Source organism: Oikopleura dioica, chromosome XSR (assembly GCF_907165135.1).
Source record: "Oikopleura dioica chromosome XSR, OKI2018_I68_1.0, whole genome shotgun sequence".
Classification (NCBI taxonomy): domain Eukaryota; kingdom Metazoa; phylum Chordata; class Appendicularia; order Copelata; family Oikopleuridae; genus Oikopleura; species Oikopleura dioica.
In genome coordinates, this window is record NC_137294.1 from 10,694,603 (window position 1) to 10,714,775 (window position 20,173).

The 20,173-nt window shown below is 43.8% G+C and overlaps 7 protein-coding genes and 1 long non-coding RNA gene across 8 annotated transcripts; 6 read left to right on the forward strand and 2 right to left on the reverse strand.

The window, feature by feature from the left end:
* Positions 1 to 4: 4 nt before the first annotated feature.
* Positions 5 to 927, forward strand: LOC145706623 (uncharacterized). Its single transcript, XM_081784044.1, has one exon. The coding sequence runs from the start codon at positions 247 to 249 to the stop codon at positions 853 to 855; it is 609 nt and encodes a 202-aa protein (XP_081640170.1). The 5' UTR covers positions 5 to 246; the 3' UTR covers positions 856 to 927.
* Positions 928 to 934: 7 nt separating this feature from the next.
* LOC145706622 (proteasome subunit alpha type-3-like) lies at positions 935 to 2,088 on the forward strand. The gene is made up of 4 exons (XM_081784043.1): positions 935 to 1,141; positions 1,185 to 1,366; positions 1,477 to 1,703; positions 1,744 to 2,088. Exons 1-4 carry the CDS (start codon positions 935 to 937, stop codon positions 1,881 to 1,883), a joined length of 756 nt encoding a protein of 251 aa, XP_081640169.1. The 3' UTR covers positions 1,884 to 2,088.
* Positions 2,089 to 2,157: 69 nt separating this feature from the next.
* On the forward strand, positions 2,158 to 4,068 carry LOC145706620 (large ribosomal subunit protein uL30-like). Its single transcript, XM_081784042.1, has 5 exons — positions 2,158 to 2,291; positions 2,516 to 2,772; positions 2,819 to 2,884; positions 3,116 to 3,233; positions 3,728 to 4,068. Exons 1-5 carry the CDS (start codon positions 2,202 to 2,204, stop codon positions 3,983 to 3,985), a joined length of 789 nt encoding a protein of 262 aa, XP_081640168.1. The 5' UTR covers positions 2,158 to 2,201; the 3' UTR covers positions 3,986 to 4,068.
* LOC145706625 (large ribosomal subunit protein eL32-like) lies at positions 4,023 to 4,794 on the forward strand. Its single transcript, XM_081784047.1, has 3 exons — positions 4,023 to 4,178; positions 4,333 to 4,585; positions 4,655 to 4,794. Exons 1-3 carry the CDS (start codon positions 4,105 to 4,107, stop codon positions 4,733 to 4,735), a joined length of 408 nt encoding a protein of 135 aa, XP_081640173.1. The 5' UTR covers positions 4,023 to 4,104; the 3' UTR covers positions 4,736 to 4,794.
* Positions 4,795 to 4,958: 164 nt separating this feature from the next.
* LOC145706920 (calcineurin-binding protein cabin-1-like) lies at positions 4,959 to 10,888 on the forward strand. Its single transcript, XM_081784377.1, has 7 exons — positions 4,959 to 8,447; positions 8,491 to 8,986; positions 9,029 to 9,293; positions 9,933 to 10,149; positions 10,194 to 10,349; positions 10,395 to 10,499; positions 10,544 to 10,888. The coding sequence occupies exons 1-7, from the start codon at positions 4,983 to 4,985 to the stop codon at positions 10,808 to 10,810; spliced, it is 4,971 nt and encodes a 1,656-aa protein (XP_081640503.1). The 5' UTR covers positions 4,959 to 4,982; the 3' UTR covers positions 10,811 to 10,888.
* A 241-nt stretch (positions 10,889 to 11,129) lies between these two features.
* LOC145707240 (uncharacterized) lies at positions 11,130 to 16,293 on the reverse strand. Its single transcript, XM_081784733.1, has 10 exons — positions 16,136 to 16,293; positions 15,908 to 16,087; positions 15,491 to 15,865; positions 15,274 to 15,447; positions 15,147 to 15,231; positions 14,779 to 15,101; positions 13,263 to 14,737; positions 11,902 to 12,850; positions 11,612 to 11,852; positions 11,130 to 11,569 (listed from the first exon to the last, which is right to left on the reverse strand). Exons 1-10 carry the CDS (start codon positions 16,283 to 16,285, stop codon positions 11,247 to 11,249), a joined length of 4,275 nt encoding a protein of 1,424 aa, XP_081640859.1. The 5' UTR covers positions 16,286 to 16,293; the 3' UTR covers positions 11,130 to 11,246.
* A 1,480-nt stretch (positions 16,294 to 17,773) lies between these two features.
* Positions 17,774 to 18,853, reverse strand: LOC145709299 (uncharacterized). Its single transcript, XM_081786978.1, has 5 exons — positions 18,746 to 18,853; positions 18,458 to 18,635; positions 18,286 to 18,393; positions 18,108 to 18,208; positions 17,774 to 18,061 (listed from the first exon to the last, which is right to left on the reverse strand). Exons 1-5 carry the CDS (start codon positions 18,851 to 18,853, stop codon positions 17,774 to 17,776), a joined length of 783 nt encoding a protein of 260 aa, XP_081643104.1.
* Positions 18,854 to 19,598: 745 nt separating this feature from the next.
* LOC145710075 (uncharacterized) lies at positions 19,599 to 20,099 on the forward strand. Its single transcript, XR_014135000.1, has 3 exons — positions 19,599 to 19,691; positions 19,730 to 19,803; positions 19,932 to 20,099. It is a non-coding gene; the product is annotated as an uncharacterized LOC145710075 (long non-coding RNA).
* The last annotated feature ends 74 nt before the right edge of the window (positions 20,100 to 20,173 follow it).

Consider the following 20,173-nt stretch of genomic DNA (forward strand, 5'->3'; position numbering starts at 1 on the left):
ATTTACGATCATTTTATACATTTAGACTTATAATGAGTCATGTCGATCGGAAGAAGATTCTTTTGCTGCGCACTAATTTCGGCAAAGAAGTGTGGGATCATCTAGAGTTGGTGATTGGAGATGAGTCTATCGCCAATGATCCCAAATTGAGACACAACAAAAAACACTGATGAGTACGTTGAGCAAGCTGAGCGTCGAGGTTGGACTGTGGTTAACGTCTCACCCATCGTCCGACGTCCCCTGCCCATGGAAGACCTCGAATCCAAGCTAAAAACGGGTGGATACGGGGGCGTCATCATCACCTCGTCGTTCACGATCAGCTGCCTCCCAAACTCAATTGTGGAGGAGCTCGCCAGCATTGGCGGGCCGACGTTTGTTGTCGGGAAAAAGACAGCCGAGGTTGCTCGCCAAGCGGGTTTCCAGCAACTTATTGGAGAAGAAATTGGCTCGACGGCCGAGCTGTCTCCAATCGTCTCCAGCTGGCAAGAAAAGAATGAAGAAGACAAGGTGCCAAGGCTGCTTTTTCCCGGGGCCAGGACCCGCGCGCGGGGACTGGCAGAACTACCCGCGATCGACGAGGTCGCGGTTTACGAGACAGTTGCTAGAGAAGAAAGTGTGCTAGCAGCTGAAATAATGGCGCAGGCGCCATTCGACGTCGCCGTCTTCTTCTCCCCAAGCGGAGTGAAGGCCGCACACGACATCGTCGCGCGACAGAAGACCACGAGGATGATTGCTCTGGGACTTACAACAGCGAAATCGTTTCCGGATGGAAGCGATGTGTCAGCATCATCAAAACCCACCGCAGAGGGGGTCTTCGCTGCCATTGAAGAAGCGCTACACGCTTACTCAACTTAAATTCTATCCTTGCACTGTCTCAACACGCAATTTTCTTTTTTATAACTATTGAAAAGAACAATTATAGAGATAGAAAAGAATGAGCTCGATAGGATCTGGATATGATCTCTCGGCGGACATGTTCTCCCCTGACGGACGCGTCTTCCAGGTCGAATATGCGATGAAAGCCGTCGAAAATGGATCGACAATTGTCGGCCTTAGATGCAAGGACGGCGTAGTTCTGGCGACAGAGAAGCTCATTTCCTCTTCACTCCATGTCGCTGGTGATAACAGCCGAATTTTCAAGGTGAACGCCGTCTCTCTTTCTGTTTCTCTTATCCCTCTTTTAGATCGATGATCACATTGGAATGGCCGCAGCTGGTCTTCTACCCGACGCCCGCTCACTGGCTGAGATTTTGAGAGACGAAGCCACTAAGTTCCGCCGAGAGTACGGCCGCCCCATTCCCCTCAAGGTCCTTTGCCACACTGTTGCTAGTTACGTTCATCAATACACTCGCCATTCTTCTATCCGGTAAGCACCTACAGCATGAGGTGATTCTTTCGTTCGAACTTCGAAGCCAGTAAGAGAAAGAGAACTGTATCAATAAAGCTAGAAGAATAACCTCTTAAAATTATCTTCAGTCCATTTGGATGCACTCTTCTTCTGTCGTCATTTTATCAAGGCAAGGCCGAGCTCTGGACGATCGATCCCTCCGGAGCAGCCTTTGGCTTCAAAGGTGCCGCAGCTGGCAAGGCAAAGAACAACGCAAAGACTGAAATCGAAAAGCTCGACCTCGACAATCTCACCGTCAAAGAAGGCCTCAAAGAAGCTGCTAGAATTATTCACTCCGTTCACGATGATCTTAAAGGTACTGAAAAACTCCTCCGAAGTCTCTAATTGTTGGATAGACAAAAGCTTCGAGCTGGAGCTGTCCTGGGTATCAGCCGACAATCCAAAGCACAACCGCGTTCCCAAGAACGTCGCTGAGGAAGTCGAGGCAGCTGCCAAGGCGGCACTAGAAGATTCAGACTCCGAAGACGACATGTAAACGAACTCTTCTCAGTCAGAAGATACACCACTACAGATACGCCGTGCACATCACAATTTTAGCTCAGAAAAAAATCGATAAAAAAAAATATAAAAATTTCGCCTACTCTCTTTTTATCACTGAAAGCAATTTACATGTACATGTTAAACTTGTCTTTGGTTACTTCAAATTCTTAAAAATGGACCTAGTGTCAACTGCTGAAACTGTCCACTTCTGTCCAAGTTCTAAGTTCAAAGAAAAAAAAGAAACAACTACAATAGTGTAGAAACTTTCTACTAGAAAGAGAGTCGTCTTTTTTCAAAGTGTTGAATTGTTAGAATGTCGGAGGAAGGAGCAGCAGAGAAGAAGTTGACTGTCGATAACGGACCGGAAGTCCTCGACCGAGTGCCAGAGCATTACTTGAAAAAGGTTATCTTCCTTCATTTTTCGACCGTGTAACTTTTATACAAAATAGTTCTGTGTTCTATTTTAAAAAGACTATTTATCAAGCTCGGAAGCCTCAAGCGGTTTCCTCGCTGGTCGCTTGCTAAAGACATCTTTTGTTTGCTCTTGAGTCGTTGAATACAAGGTTGCTACTGACAGAGATTCCCTTGCTTCATGTCGAACCGCCCCTTTTTTAACCACTGTTGTAGCGAAAACGATACAATGCAGTGCAGCGAAAGCAGAACGAGATCAACAGAACGACACGAACGAAACGGGCTGCGCCGACGATCGAATTCAAACGGGCTGAACATTTCCTCCGTGCTTCCAAGCTCGGCAAGCGTGACGAGGTACGAGTCAAGCGGCAAATGATGAAGCTCGTCAGAAATATCGGAACGAAAAGCAGTGGTTACAAGAAGGACGTCAAACTCGTCCTCGTCGTCAGAATCAGAACAGCAGATGGAATTGGGTGGGTCTGACTTTTTCAGTTGGATTTTAACTCTTTCGGTCTTTAGAAAGATGGCCATTCGAGCCATGCGAGAGCTCAGAGTTATGGAGAAGTATCATGCAGCATTTGTCAAGTAAGTTCTAGCGCTGGGAAATCTGAGGAGTGGATCATCCTCGACTTTTCCGTTTCTCAGTTAGAAAAATTAGATTTCCCATCGAAATTGACGAAGTTTTACAGAAAATCCCTTATTCCATGCTAAAACGCTAGAATTGTTGCGAGAAACGTTCAGTGCTTTTTTGTCAAAAAACCAATTTGTTTGAAAATGTTCTATTTATAAAAAACTGTATAATAAAACTGATTTTAGGTACACAGAGAAGACTCATCGTCTCTTGCGAGTTGCAGAGCCGTACATCACGTGGGGCGTTCCAGATGTCACGACAATTCGAGACCTTTTAACGAAGCGAGGCTTCGCTAATGTGAACGTGAGTCATCGCGCGCGATGAGTAATATCAGCTGAACGACGCGCCACTCCGCGCGTTTTCAAATAAATTCACTACTTTTCCAACTTTCGCGATTTTCCCGACTCGGAATATATTTTTCAAAGAGAAAAATCAAAGTTAGAGACTTACTGGTTATCTGAGCAAGCCTACAATTATTCTGGCTAGAGAGATTTACGCCAAGAGCAAGAAATAAGAGAAACACTCGGAATTCTTGGGATTTTTTTAGAAAATTTAGACTTTCTCTAATTTTTGTTTTATAGATTAATTTACTGGCTATAAAAAGAGCAGTCACGCGCATTTAAAATGAGAGTTCTGATTGTTCTTATTTAGAAAACGAACAAATTTAACAGAAGCGCTGAAAATTAATATTTAAAAGCCGCGTGCGGCTTTTGTTGGAAAAAATCAACGCGAATGATTTTAATTGGCTGATATTCCCACGTGAGAGCGTTCTGATCAAAAATTTTACAGTAAATTAGGGAGAAAGAATGATCCTGAATTCCAACGCCGCCGTCGAAAACGCGCTCGGCCACATTGACATGTTGGCGATCGAAGATTTGATTAAAGAGATCATCTCGGTCGGCGAGAACTTCGACACCGTCAACAAGTTCTTGGCCCCCTTTGCCTTGAGTGCACCCCCTGGCGGCGCCAAAAAGAGCCACATTGCCACGGCCAAGGGCGGCCAAAACGGCGACCGAGGGGAGGAAATCTGCGCTTTTGTCCGATCAATGGCCTAAAGGCTATTTTTAGCTCTGTGAACTGACTGACTCTCTCTTGAACTTACTGAAGGATACATGAATGAAACGTGGAAATGTTTACTCTCAGGTTTTAACGGCTTCTTTCTTTTAGACCGAAAATGGCTCAATCTGTCTCTACCGCCAAGATCGTGCGAAAGCGCAACAAGCGATTCATTCGACACCAGTCTGATCGGTAAGTCTTTACTTGCGAAGTTTTTACTAACCTAACCAGATTCTGGTCGGGAGAACCAGTCTGTAGAAGAGAGCATTCTGTTGCCTCTAGTACAGAAGGACCAGACTCATTGCACCTAATTTTGCTGTAAATTCCAGGTTTAACTCATTTTTAGCTTCATGCGTGTCGATGCCTCCTGGAGAAAGCCAAGAGGTATTGACTCCCGAGTTCGACGACGATTCAAGGGACAGTACATCATGCCCTCGATCGGTTACGGAACCAAGGCCGCCGACCGACACCGATGCAAGGACCAGAAGAACTTCAAGCGATTCGTCGTCAACAACGTCGCCGAGCTCGAGGTGCTCATGATGAACAACCGGGTCTTCTGCGCCGAAATCGCCGCCGCCGTCTCTGCCAAGAAGCGCAAGGTACGTTCGCCTGTCCATTAGGGCCCACCGTCGGTTAGGGCCTTAAAATCTTAATGACGCTCTTTTCAGGAAATCGTCGAGCGAGCCGCCCAGTTGGACATCCACGTCACCAACAAGAACGCCCGCGTCAGATCCCAGGACAAGGAGTAAACTCCGTGACTCTTTGTACTGTAATAAATCCGCCGGCAAAAAAAATCATTTATGTTGTCATTTTTTATTCGAAGGAAAAATTTGCAGGAACATTTCAGCATGAAAGAGAAAAGCAAAATAGTGACGATAATCAAGGGAAAATGAGATTTTCGTTGTCGTTGTTCTCCTGAAATTTTGTCTTGTCGATCTTCTTTTTTGAACAAAATTCTCACTTTCAAGAATGCGCGGGAAAGCATAGAAAAGGAAAATGGACGCTTTTGCTACGTTCGGGGCTCTGAATGATTCCCAGAGCAACGGGCCCCAGAAGCAGCAATTCTTCGAAAATGAGCTCGCGCAGGTTGATAATTTGACTGGCAGTGGGTCCGTTCTCGAACCATCCCTCGATCCAGCGGCTTATGACGAAGGAGCTGTTGGCGGACAGACCCAAAAAGAACTCGACCAGGTGCGCGCGCTAAAATTGCAGAAAGACGCGATGGGAGCGCAGCATTCCGGCAAGATCGACGAAGCAGTCGCTCTTTACCACAAGTTGCTCGACACTGGCTTCGTTCGAGATTCAGAAGATGGCCATCCGGGGCACCGAATGAAATACATCGCGTTCAAAAACATTGCGAAAATTCTCCCGCCGGACAGGGCAGAAGAAAGCATCAAATTCTACCTGAAGGCGAGCGAAATTGACAGCTCAGAAACGCAGCTCTGGTGGAAGCTCGGAATGAAAGCGCTGGAAATTGGAAACGTTCTTTTAGCGCACAATTCTTTCGCAAAAGCCCTTACCTTATCCGACCGGCATTGGCCTAGTATCGACAAAATTTTATACACGGGGCTGATTTTAAACAACTTCCGGGACATAATCAGACGGGCTCTTGCTGCACTCCAACTTGACCGGAAATACGGCACCGCTCGTCTGGCGTTGCTAAAAATCCGCGACTTTTATCCGATAATGTTCGACGATCCTGAAGACTTAGAGACTGCGGAGTCGTTCGATCTGGAAAAATGCACCGAGCGAGATCAGAAAACATTCGACAAGCTTTATTCGAGATATGAAAAACGATGGATTGAGTACTGTAAATTCACCCCACTAGATACACCTCCAGAACTACTTGAAACTCCGAATTATAACATTCTTGATGTTAAATGCAACAAGTACTCGTTTTCGAGCATCGGGAAGAGTCTCATAAGAAGTTTGGAGAAATTCGATGAAAAGGATTTCGACAGGATTTCTGTTGCGCATTTAGCTGGAAAGAAAAGACCTTTCAAAGCGATTGAAAATGCTCAAATCTATCATATTGACACGAAAAAGAGAAAGAAAGACAAATCACTCAAGCTGCCGAAGAAAGACAGAAACAAGAAGGCGCTGGAAATAACTGAACACAGCTCTGCCTTCTCCCTCGTCATTCCATATTTACTGCCTCACGAATACCGTGTTGAGTTCAACGATTGCCTCGGATCATCCCTAAATGAATCGGCATTGGAGCCCGAGCTGATAATTTCGAATGCAAAAGTCGAATCAGAAAACGAGCGTCGCTTTATGGTCGTTTTGAGGGAGCAAGAACCGACGATGCTTCTCGAATTCTTGAGCTTCAAATCTTCGAATCGCCCTTTAAAGATATTTACTTTCATTCGCGATTTCTGTCTCCATCTGACTGGGTTGACATCGAATCAGTGGAGTAACTCATTGAAAAATAATTTCATCACGCTTTGGAAAGCGCTTGAATCGCGGCGCTTCGTGGAGATTGTCCTGTCGGACAATGTTCGTGCGGATATCATGGAAATGAAGCCGACAAAGATTGTTAGATTACTTCAAGATTTCAAAGGATACCTTCTCTTTGCCGAATTGGAAGTGGACGCGGAAATGGTCAGGCGAGGCTTGCGCTTGGGGCCGGCATGTCTCTCACCAGGAAACGACGGGAAAGATTCGCTGGACGATCCAACGAGGTCGAAAAATCAAAGACTGGCTCGGTACATCCGGCAGATGTTCATGTATCCCTCGGAAATGTACAGTGGAAACTGCACCGAGGTGCGCCTCCGTCTGATGTGGCTCGATGCGAAAATGTGGGTGCTGAGAAATGATGCGAAATTCATGCTCCAGCGGCTAATGGACATTCAAGTCTTTCTCGTGAAAAACGATCACTGGGAAGTCAATATTCCTAATATCAAGGAAGCCCCTGTCATTTCACTGGCAGAAACCGAGAAGCGAATTCAAACGATTCAACGAGCAGAGCAGCGTGAAGAAGTCGAGCGACTCTACCAAGATGGCAATTACAAACAAGTCGCTGAACTGCTCTGGGTGACGTTGAGGCTAAAGCCGAGCACAGCGGAGATCCAGCCTTTTCCACAAGAACGCGCGAATCAGCTGTGCTTGTTATTGAACTCGCTTTCCTTCATCGCGCAGAATGACGAGTTCGGCTGGAAAACCTGGGCTCAGGGCATCGAAAGAGCGTTTGCCGAAGTAGCAGCTCGGATCAGAGTGCGGCATTCCTTGCCAGACTGGGTGAATGCAGCCGGCCAGTTGTGCTTGAATTTTTTGGAGCTGGATACAGACGATTATTCCACTATCTTCGAAGGGATGAGCAAAAGCGAAATGGGCCGTTTTCAGCGTTCTCTTGCTACATTTTCCGCCGCTCAAATGGAACTCGGGCCAGAACCGGCTGTCATTCGCCGCTCTTTAGTTCCAGTTTGGCTCATCGGCTACCACGCTCTAAAGTCCATAAACGAGCTAGAAAACGACGAGTCAGACAATCGGAAAATCTCTTCTGAATCAAGCGCTTCGGAAGAAAGCCAGAAAGAATTCGATGAGGCGACATTCGATATGAAACAACTGCGCTTTTATCCTGATCTGGAAATAGCCCCTTGTGTCCAGTTGTTGATTACGGCGCATTCTGAGCTCGGGAGTTGCAACTGGTGCACAGACGGAAACGGAAGTCTTTTGAAGTTCATCATTCCAACTTTCAACGCGCTCCGGAAAAAATTAAAAGCCGATCCGGATGGGCTTGATTCGGCCAAACCAAAAATTGTGAATCTTCTGAACAACGAACTTCAACAAGCAATCTACTGCTTCGTCCAGTTCCCTGCAAAAAAACCAAAATCAATTACGGATCATCGGAGTACGAAGATCCCGCTCAGCTGGCAAAATGTCGTTTTAGTTTTCGACGTGTTGTTTCCCGAGGAATTGCCCCAGTTTGACTCGGTCAAGTCGAATTCCATTTCCAGCGAGTTAGCTTCTTTTATCAAGAAATGCATTCCACTGATTCCGGATTGCGAGTTTTCGAAAATGAGACTTGGTTATTCAAAAATAATAAGGGCGACTCACGAAGCGGCTTTGGACGATTCTTATGGCGATCTAAAGTCGTGGCTGGAAATGAAATCGGCAGATTCGCCGCTCGAGAATTTCTACTATCTACTTGCCGATTACTGTATGAAGAACAACTCGAGGGACGACGCGGTCAAGTACTATTTCATGGACATTGGCTTTAATCCTCAACGAATCGACTCCTGGGCGGCGGTGGCTCTTTGCAAAGCGGCGGAAATCGACGAAAAGATGCGATGTTTTGATTCCAAGGGGCAATTCCTGCCGATGAAACTGATCCACTGTGCGATTTTCTGTTTTGAAAGAGCGCTGGAATTGGAGAGAAATGGCAAAATCCTAATTGAATTTGGCCAGATGCTTTACTGGCTCGCCGGATATGACTCCGAGCAATCTCACGCGTATTACCAGGTAAGAAAATGTAACAGAATTCAAGTCTTGACTCGTTTTTAAGAAATCGTATGCATTATTTGAAGAAGCGCTGGCAGTTGCTCCAGAAGAAGCTTGGCTGACCCACTACATGCTCGGCAAATTGTCCGAAAAGCTGAGAAAAGACACGGAATGCTTGGATCACTACCACAACGGGCTCGAGTGGATGCATGAATTTGCCAGTTATCCAGCTAAAATTCAGTCGAAACTGAATTCTGGTTCTTTCAATCATGAGACGTTGGAAGTCTTCTACAGAATAACAGCATTTATCACGAAGAGATACGAAGCTGGAGAAGACGTCTTCGAACTGCGCGGAGTTGTTTGGGGCCTCTTGCAGATGCCAGTTTTCACAAGGAATGGAGAAGAAAAAGTCGACCTGAAAAATGTCAAATTCGAGACTGCCGCTGATGTGATTCAGCAATGCATCCGCAATTACGAGCTGATTCTCAAACGATATCCGCAGCATTATAAATCGTATTATCGGCTTGCCAAGTTGGCTTACCACGCTGATAATCCATCGCGTAAGTCTAGCACACACATATTTTTCTTTAAAACGATTCTAGTCGCTAAGAAAATAATCCTCGTCGAAAAAAATTCCTCATCAGACAAGAAAGAACAGACAAAAGCCGGAAAATTTATCTTCAACGATGTTGGCTCCCTCTTTGGCGAGCGCAATCGCCACAATTTCTTCGGAGGAATCTGGAGAACTCCCTGTGAAGATATTGAGAGGCCCGGAGCGTTTTCCAGGCATTTGGCGAAATGCTGCCGCTTGGTTGTATTGTGCGCCGAGAAAACTCATGATATTGTTTTGCTGGCTACTATTTTTAGGTACACTCATTTGCTGTGGTGATACGGCCTAATTCTTCGGCTTGGAGGCCGAAGGATTGATGCGTGTAAGAACACTGATTCTTCGGCATAAACCGAAGAATGAGTGATAAAAGATGCACTGATTCTTCGGCTAAGATGAATTTATTCACAGATTCCTGTGCCCCTAACCACGGGGCTCCGCCCCTTAGGTCCTAAAATGCCGGGGTCTAGTCTATGGTTACTTAGGGTTACCTTCGGTAACCCTAACTAACCCTAGCCTATCCCCCTCGGGTGAATTAGTTCTGTCATTTTGCCCAGTGCCCCCTAACACTAACCTCAAATTATAGAAAGTACTTATTGCTAAAATGTGTTTTTTTTTTTCTAGAAAATGTTTTTTTTCATAAGGGATGACTCATAGGTTGAAATCAAAGATTTATCAAAAGAATTTTATTAATGGATTCTAGAAAATTTGCCGAAGAATCACTCTCAATTTTATCATTAATACTTCGGTTCAAGGCAATTCTCAATTGCCGAAGAATCAGTGTTATTGAAAGCATCAATTCTTCGGCCTTGCCGAAGAATCAGCCCATACCACGTTTGCTGTTTATGCATTTACCCAAGAAATTTTAATTGATCGATGCTATTAACAAGACAATTAAGTGCGCTGCAGAGAACGCCCGACGCGTCCAAACGATACTTGAAGGAAGTAGACCGGGAGCTCATTTACAAGCCGATTATTTCGACGATTTTGAGCTGCCAGGAACTTATGATCAAGCAGCAACTGTCGCACATTCCTGCTCGGAAGCGCTTAGTTCAATTTCACCGAATCACTGAAATTTTACAGAAGAAAATCATCGGCAGCGAGACTTTTTCAAAGGTTGGAATTTTAAAGTAAACTTCCTCGAAGTAAAATTCTCTCAGCTTCAAGAATTTATGAAGAAAGCCTTTGCGCTTGCTCAGCCCAGCCAAACTGAAAGTAGATCAGCCACTTTGGAAACAATCAACAAGTACGTCAAAGCAATCGTGGCGATGGAAAAGGCAATTGCCGAATCACCAGATGCATCTGATGATGTACAGGTAACGAGGAGGAAATATGAAGTGTTATTAAACGCTCCCTTTTAGGCCTACTTGAAAAAGAAACACGGCGACCAAATACAGACCTCCATTTCAAAAGTGACACCACTCGTGCCTGCACCAGCACTGCCAAAACCAACCATACCTCCAAAAGTAGTTCTTATTCCTAATAACCAAATGTAAGAGCTGCTTTTTAGAACGAAACGAGCAGGCAAGTCGTTACTGTAATTCAACCATCAACAGTCATCGATCTCACCGGCAGTTCGTCTCCAAAATCATCGACCGCAGCGACGAGTGTAAAACAGACTTCAACTGCCGGCCCGATAAATCCGCCACTCGCAAATCCAACTCCACACCTTTCCCCTTCCAGTATAGCCGCATTGTTTGCCGTCGACTACAGCAAACTTAACGATCAACAGAGGATCCTTTTCGAGAGTCTACGAAGACATCTGAGCAATTCTTGAAGGAAATACAAGAGAGCGTTTGCATCTTCCTTTTGGCGCAAAATTTTTACTGCCTTATAATAAAGTTCAAGTTTATTCAGCGAAAAAATATGAACATTTTGTTGAAATAAGCTCAACAAACTGTCAGGGTCACAATCAGGCTTGCATAATGCAAGTTGCATTATTTCGTGGGCATGAAATACAGAACCCTATTTCACTCAATTAAATAGATTAGACTTTCTTGAGCATTTCAGGGTGCAGACGACATAGGCTAGGCCAGCCTGCTCTGCTAATTTTACTACTGATAACCACAGTTGCATTTGAACAATTTGAAATCAAGGACAAGTGCTTAAAATATTAATAAAGTTTATTAGATAAAAAGTGATATGACGGGCTTGACAATCAGGCCTCAACAGAACAGTGATTGAAAATATATAAAAATCTGGGGCAGAAAAACTCATTCCTCAAAGTCTTCATGTCGCGGTTTCTGAGCTTGAGGAGGCGTGAGACATTTGATGACAAAGTCGGCGTCTGGCTGGAGCATCATGTCGGCGTTTTTGATGAAGTTGTTCTCGTTTGGGGCAACTTCGGGTGTTGGCTGGGTCACTCGGCGCAAGAATACCTTCTGGAGCGTGGCCCAAGGATTGATGACCGGGTAGAATCCTCGCCGAGAGTTGAAGCTAGGATCGGAGAAGAAATACATCAGAGTACCAACCATTGATGTCAGGAACATGATAGCAGCGGTGATGGTGACTCCGACGTCCTTCGCGAGTTGCATTTCTGAATTTCGTTGAAAATATTTTATTGAAAAAAATCAATTACCTTTGACTCCGAGAACTCTATCACGTTCCTCTTGCGTCGCGAATATATCTAGAAGCATTCCAACGTTTGAAGAAGGCGCCTTGTTTTGTAGATCCTCGACGCTACGTTTTCGCCTGTTCTCACACGAATCGCATGATCCTGCTTCACAGGGTCGGACGCTGCATGCGTAAGTAACTTGTTGGTGCTTCTCGCCTTGCCGGAAAATAACTGACTGCCATTTGAAGATCTTCAGATCATCTTCCTGAAATTTTGAAATTGAGAGAGCTGTTATCAATTGACTTTGTTCTCACCTGTTTGATGTACTCGAACATGAAGGTTTCTTTCCAATCTTGATGACTTGGGCAAGCGCCGTCGAGCATCATGAAGACTTGATCGTCCGCGCCGATGATTTCACAGCTCTCGATTTGGAATGGACTATCTCCAGTGATTCTAGCGTAGACGAACTCGCCGACAACCACTGTAGCTGTATTTGCCTCGGCATCCAGTATAGTGCTGAAGTCTTCGCTCGTCGAAAGATCGAACTCGACGTTGACAGCGCCTTCTGCAAAGTCGGTGAAACGAGTTGCTTCGTAATTTGACATTGCGCGTGCGTCTTCTTCCAAATCGGCTTGCCAACTCTTGCAGTTCAACTCGGCAAACTCGCTGTGCGTTGAAACCGTTTCAAAGTAGTTTTGCTTGTCGACGAAGATATGCGCGTAGAAAGACTGCAGTTTGTTGTTTTCGATGTTTAACTGCACGCCGCACTCTTGTAACTCTGCACGGCTAAATGTCATTGGCAAGTCGGTGTTAGGTTCATAGTCTTTGTAGCAGGAAGGGTTGTCAGCATTGATGCCGTTATTGCTGGGTGAACCGGCGATGAAGAACTTGATTGATCGTTGGAATCGAATGTCGGGAAGGTCGAAGCCGATTTGGTGGATGAGCGTGTTCGAAATTCGCATTACTTCTACGTCGGCAGCTTCGGGATCGAAATGGCAAATTCCAGCGGGCGAACAGGGACAAGTGTTTGCGAGGACTTGACAGTTGAAGTCCGGACATCTTGTCTTTGTCGATGGAGAGAGACAGTTGTACTCGCTCGCCAGATAATTGCATGGGTTACATTCATTGACCTCAGCAGATGAGCAAGTTGGCAGATCCGCGCAGCAGTCAAGTTTTTTTCCGTAGACCACGTTTCCAAGACGGTCTTTGCACATCTTCAATCCAGAGCACAAGTTGGAGTCGATGTGGCTGGTCAAATCGCAACTAGAAAAAAAAGTTTAGAATCTTCTAGAACACGGGTTGAGGATGAGTTGTTTTTCCATTTTTTCATCACTTCACACTTTCAGCGAAGTGAGAAGGTCCGAAAGCGCGAAATTAAAGGTAAGTCAAGAAGGATTGTAACTAATTGATTAATTGGGTATTTTTAGTCATGGAACGGATCATATCTTCCGGCCAAAAAGACAAAAAATGGCTCCAAGAAGAAGAGTCGCGGAAAAAAACCGAAAAAATCGGTTTCTCTTCATCCTCTCCGAAATGGAACAGGATGAAGAAGAAAATAACCTGAATAAAATCAATTTTATATTAATCAGCAAAAAAGAAAAACTGACAACGTTATTGTTAGAATTTCTTTGTTGTCTTCCATTCTTTCTACCGCATTGCAAGATTAGCTTAGTACCTTTTTGTGTCGCTGTGACAGCAGCTCTTGCTATCCGGGCCAAGACATTGTTCTGGTTCGCATGGAGCATGTACTTCGCAGTATCCGGTTTTCGGGAAGGAGTTCGACTTCAGCCAGCAGATTTTCGTTGGTTTGAAGCCGTTTCCGTTCTCATCGACCATGCAGGGCTGTGGATCAGTAGAAGATTCTTCGACGCATTCGTAGAGGCTCAGATCACTGGGGCACTGACTGCACTCAGTTGTGTCCGTTGTTGTGCAGAGTTCAAGGTGAATAGGTGCGTGAAACTCCGTCGTCAGCGCTTTGCAACTTGATTTCATGTGCTTAGTCATCAAGCCTGCTGAGCATTGATGATCTGTGTTGCAGATTGGAGGGTTCTGATTCACGGACTCCATCAGAGAGAACTTCGTACAGCAATCGGCACATTCGACGTGTTTAATACAATTGTCGTAGCACTGCTCTTTGTTCGACGTGTACTTGCAATTGGCATTACGGTTAGAATGGCACGAAGTACAGGATTCCAACTGCACTTCTGCATCAGGAGTGCAGTCGATTTCGATTCCAAGGTTCCAGTCGCATGTTGGTGGCGAATCTTGACAAGGCTTCGTCTCTGTAGTCTGAAAGTCAACAGGAAGCTTGCAGTCGAGAGCATAAAGAGCTTCCAGTGTTACGTCACGCGTCCTTTCTCGTAGACAAGTGCTCTTGTCACACTCGCTCCACTCCGACCACGGAATGTCGGTGCATGCCGGTTTACTACATCCATTTGGCGGGCATCCCTGCACAGCTGGAAAAGCCGTTCCTTGTCTGCATTGGTACGAGATAGTGTTACATTGATCATCAGCGCAACTGCCACATGAAGCCCAGTCATCAGGAACATAGTGAGAAATAACGACTCCACTTGTGGTAGCACAAACAGGATGGTTCGTGTAAGCAGTTCTGTCATCGATTTCAATCTTGGAACCGAAATCGAAGAAGGTTTCGGGATCGCAAACGGCCTCGCTAGAACTGCATTCTGGACATGTTCCGGTGGTCTCAGGACATTGGGCGATTGCGGGACAGGTGTCGTAAAACCAAGTATCGTCGTCAGGAAAGCTCGTCTCAATATTAGCGTCCACTGACCAGAATTTTTCATCTTTGAGTGTGATCGTCTTCTCTTCATGTTTAAGATTGTCGCCATCAACAGCAAGATACTGAAGCTTGGTAAGGGGCCATGCGCCGGGAGCGAAAAGAACTTCGTGCGACTCGAGAACCATGTCACTTCCGTAGTTGTGAAGATTCAAACATCGGTCGATAGGACTCAGCTGCTCAAGCTCTAATTCAGAAAGGAGGAAGTCATTCTCGACGAATGTGATTGTGAATTCTCGAGGGTCGACGTTGTAATTGTGGCTGATTTCCTCGTTGATTTTGATCGAATTCGGCCAGGCGTAGATAGCAACACAAGCGCCAGCATCATTTCGAACCCAGAGTCGGACGTTTACCTGATAAAATTTAGAAAAGAGATTTGAGTAGATAATTATACCTTTCGCGTGTCCTTTTTCTGAATCAGTTCTGCCGGGTATCTACGAGTCTTGAGCGCTTTGAAAGAGATGATTTTTCCAACAAGAGATGAATCCGCTACATCGCGCGATAAGTAGTTGCTTGGGAAAAGAACTGGGACGAGAGTGAAGCCGGAATCGACTTCTTCAAAACAACCAATCTTGTCATTATCGGCCTCGTAGGCGAAGCCAGTTGGACAATCGGGTTCGGCCGTGCTCCTCCTTTTACGCAAGCGAATTTCAGCGGTTGCAGCACAGCATTCCACGTGAACAGGATGTGTCTCGCATGGAGTTGATCCTTCGAGTTCTAAGATTTTAAAAATTTGAACAACGATTTCTATTTGATCTTTACCGTCATCATATCGGCAGCCTCCAAAGCAAGTCTTAGTTTCAAGCAAATCACCAGGACATTTCTCCTTCCAGTCAGAATTCAAGTCCTTAAAAAATTGATATATCTATTAACATAAAGTATTTCGTACCCGATTCTCACAAACTCGAGTTCTAGTTTTTGTTCCATCGAGTTCGCCGGATGAGTATTCAGGTAGGACGCAGTCTCCCCATTCTCCCCAGTTTGACCATCGCGCGGGCTGTGGTGTTATTTGAAAGACTTCTTGGACCTTGGTAACTCCATTTTCCTCGAACGAGAATTTGAGCTTAAAAAATGTTTTTATAACTTGATTTATAATTCAGTAGTACCTTGAAGATATAGAGCGTGCCCATATCTGACTCGATCCTTTCGCGAGCGCTAAACTGGGTCCAAGTTTTGGAAATTCGGATCACGTCTCCTCCGCCTTCGACAGCAATGTTTTCAAATCCAGGAGTTGGATCGGTCAAGGGATCTTGCGCTAGAACCTGTTCAGCAGGGGTTGAAAGCCACGTCGGATTTCTGTGGAAACAAGGAGGACTGACACAAGGGTAAGAGTATTCGCCAACGAATGTCTGATCCGTGTGAAAGAAGCCTTCCTGTGGTTCGGGGCAAGAACACGAAACTGCTGCCTGGAAGATTTTGCCCGATATTTGAAGGTCAAGAACGAGTTCGACTAGTGTCAACTTCAGTCCTCCAGCTTCGATCTAAACAAACTGAACAAAGAACCTCATGTTTTTAATAAATACCTCTTGAAGCTTGTTATCAACGTAAACGACCCCGCAACTTGGCTTGACAGTGCTAGTGATGACCAGATACGTTTTACTAGCTTCATCAACAACTTCAATCGATCCACAATCCGAAAAGCGCTCTCCTAACTTGGCCTTTTGAAGCTGCGTCAAACCGTACGGGAAATAACTTGCGGGAGCCTAAAAAGCGTTTATTACCTGAATTTACGGAAGAGGATTATTAATTACCTTCAACTTGACGGTTCCTTCGTCTGCGCACTCGCAGGTTGAAATTTCGAAGAAATTGCCAGCAGACCCATCTCCGGCGGGATAGGTCATTTTAGAGCACTCTCCGGAGGGAGAGAGCATCAGAAGAATGAGTATCATCAATCTTTGCATTTTTGCCAATTTCTTGCATTTGCTTTTTAAAAATATTATTCAAGAATGTTCAAATGACTTTTCTCTCTAGCTGAGTTTAATTCGAAAAAAATTAAAAAGCAGTTCCTGAAGCGAGCAGAACTAGGCGACTGAGCAACCAGTCGGTCGAAAACTTTCATAATGAGAGCGCGCAGCTGCGAAATTTTCGCTAATCTTTCCATAAAAGGAAATTTGAGAAAATAAAAAATACGAAAATATTTTTGGGTAATGCGGGTTTTCTTTTTGTTTTTGCCGTTAAAAGTTATAAGTCTATTTTTTGATAAATAATAACATCTTCGCGATATAAATTTAAGTGATTTTAATTTAAACTGACATGATGTCAATTTGTTACAGCGTCGATTTGAAATACAAATTGGAACTCTTCCTTCATTCTTTCGAAAGTCCATTTAAAGAATTAAAAATAAAAAGCTTTGACGCATTAAACGCTGTTAATCAAGCTCAACAATTTTGGTCTATTATTTATAAACTATTAACCTTTTCGTCGCAAAAGTACGAGATACAGTACTAATTCAAAGACTTCTTTCAATGCCCGACAGATTGCCATAAATTAAATACTAAGGCTAGATGTAGTGCTGAATCTGAAAAGACTTTTATTTTTATATACCAGTATAATTTATTTATATGAATGAAATGAGAAGGCACGGAGAGTTCACTTCTCCTCTTCAATTTTTTCGCCGACGAGGCTGCGCAGTCGCTCGAGCTCACGAAGTCGTTGCGAATTGAGCAGGGGTTGCGTGTCTTCGATGCCAAGCAGCGAATTTCGTCGCTTCTTCAGGCCAATATCGGCGTGGGTCACCTTCGCGTTGGCGATGTACTTGAGGGTGCAGCCGTGCACCACCATTGTGGCCAGCGCGGTTGTGATCAGGCTGAAGTTGATGCATTCGGCTGGCTTTGAAATGTCCGCTTTTGACTGAAAATCGTTTTTTAAACTTTTAAAAAGGGTAAATTAGCTACCAAAATTCGAATAGAAACAGCACCCTGGACAACGCCCATTCCGATGCCAGACATGATAATCCGCAGTGTCAGCTTTCCTAAAGCCGGATTCTGAATTGTCGGAAGTGTCCACGCAACGACAAATATTGTGTACCAACCGCTAAAATACCGGATAATCTGGGCTACATTAAAATAAAACGTCGCATTTGGCAGTTCTTATATGATAATGCGCAATCTATAATTCAGAAAAAAGGGTGATTATATTTGAAAAATAAGAAAGTCCGTATTTATACGATTAAAAAATAAGGTAGACTCTTATCGTTCATAATTAGATCAGTAGTCATTTTAATGGAAAAGTAAGGTGCTTACCTCATAATGCCGACCCCGTAATCTTTATAATTCGTTGCTCCCTTGGATTGCTCGACTTTTAGATGGGTTTAGCAGCTGTCGAATTAGAGTCTTGCTTGATTAACTTGTATTACAGGCGCTTCAGTGATTAGTAACTCAAAAGAGCAACTACATGTAACTCATCATAAAGCTTTTAGCATGCATAAGTAAACCCTTGCCCAATGCTCCGCTATTGTTGCTTATCGAGACTGTAGCTAATGTCATTCCAGCTGTTACTAACAGGATCGCCGCCTTTGGCACGCTCCCCCGAGACTTCGTGGTTTCCTCTTGGACGCGGAAAATGCGATAATAAGAGCAGCCCAGAGCTACTGTACTTGTAAAGAACATGATCAAGTACAGAAGACGCGCTTCGACAGATCTGTTGAATCGTCGGTGTTCCCAGTCGATCACAGAGTCCTGAAAACGCATCAAGTTTGATCCTCTTTTTTTTCGAAAGACAAACCCATGAGTTGATCTTGCCGCCAAGTTCCCACTCATCCCAAATCGCCCGCGGAGCCCATCCGTTGAGATGAACTTGAACCATTATATTGAAGACCGAGAACGCTAAATGGATGATCTTGCTTGAGCTTTACTCGTTAATTAAAATTGCATCCAAAAGTGGATCTAGCACGGAGTTTCACCTGCTGAGACGGCTAGGGGAAGGTCCACTTTCCATTTATCCTTGAAAAGGCGGCTGAGAATAAGATGCACTAAGCTCATGAACGTCCACACTCCAGCGGTCCAATAAGCTTAATGGATTTTTGTCAATGAACTTGGCCTCCTTGAATTTTTGCGGTAGAAATGCGGCCTTACCTTTTATAACCAAAAGATTTCCCTTTTCAGGAACGACTGTAAAATGGTCTGGAAGGTCGTACTCTTCATTATTGTGGACGGCATTTTTAAACTCTTTCCACATTTTTGTATACTCAAAGTCGGGTTGTCGATGTTTTTGCAAGTTCTTGAAGCTTATTAAATTTAAAATCTGCTGATCCTATAAGAGTCCTCTTAAATTTTGAACCCCAAGTTAAACCCTAACTTGAAATAATAATTGAATCGATGAAAAAAGTCTCTTGAAGATGACATGTTGTATTTTTCTCTTACTTCGGCGACATCATACTCCATCGTGAAACTGTTGACAACGGCGTTGGACGAGATGGCGATGATGCCAACGATGATGTCGAGCAAGTCATTGCTGATTGAAGTGATCATTGAAGTGATATTCTTGCTTTTTTATATTTGTTTATCTTAAAGTCTCAAAATACGAGATTCAAAGCGGATAGACAGAACCAGAAGTTTTTAAGGCTCGCAAGGGTGATCAACCGCGGCCTGACAACGCTAAAAATAGTAGATTTTAGACGATTAAACTCAAAAATAGAAAGAAACGAGTTGCACAGGCTTAAACTATTTCCCGGATGATTCTTATGTAAGATAAAGCCTTCTCGATTAAAAATAATTAATAGCTTAAAAATTATGTCTAAAAACGTCTCCAATCAATTTTCGCGTAGTAGAAATTTATTCTGTCTGAAAAAATCTTGGAAAACTACGAAATTTATACGATGAGTCGGATTTTTAGCGCAATAATTCTCATAGATTACGCTCTTTCCTTTTAAAATGATGCGAAAATGATTGAAATTCTGATTGCCTCGACGATAGATAATCTATCAAAATTTTAAAAATTTTAAAAATTTTTAAAAAATAGATTCAAGGAGTGCTACTGTTTTTCATTCAAGGAGCAGGCTGTTGAAACAAATGTCCAGAATTTAAACAGGAGGCTCACGTGTTCTTTACTGATAACACTTTCTAAATGCATAATTGAGAATTTAAAAACGGCACCAGCATATACCTACTTTTCTTCATCGCTGACAGCTGTGTTGATTAGGGGAGGGCGCCGCTAGTTGCTGGACAGTAGCTGGATAAAAGGAGACCGAAATAACATGGTATATTCATTAGTCGTGCACATTTTTTTCGCTTGACCCTTTGCGGCTAAATTTAAGCGCAGAGAGTTTCAGAAAGAAACTTTACCACTCAAGAGGATGGAGATTTTACGGTAAACATTCAATTTCGATTGATTTTTGATGATTTTAGAGTTATTTTCATTTTTGTCCTGCAAACTGAAGCTTTTTCTTTTATCCGGCCATTCAATGCAAAAAGTTTTATTGGTGAGTTCCTAAACATTTCGCACTGAAAATTGCTGAGCGAGATTAAAATAAATATTTTTTTATTAATATTTTATGTATGAAATACTTACAATTTATATGCCTGTAATGCTGAAAGTAATAATTTTCAGCTAAACGATCTGAAAATGGAGGAACATGGGAGTCCAACACGCCCTGGCTAAAAGATTCTTTACACTCTATGCCCGGCGCAAGTCCGATCTGGTCCGATTACATGTACTAATTGTTGGAATTTGAAAAACCATCGGATCTAAAAATATTTTTTTTCTGTGGCAAGAAGATTAAGAAAATACTGTGCCAAATAATAAACTTATTTTTTAACTTCGTAAGTTGAGTTGATTGTTTGCAGAATCAG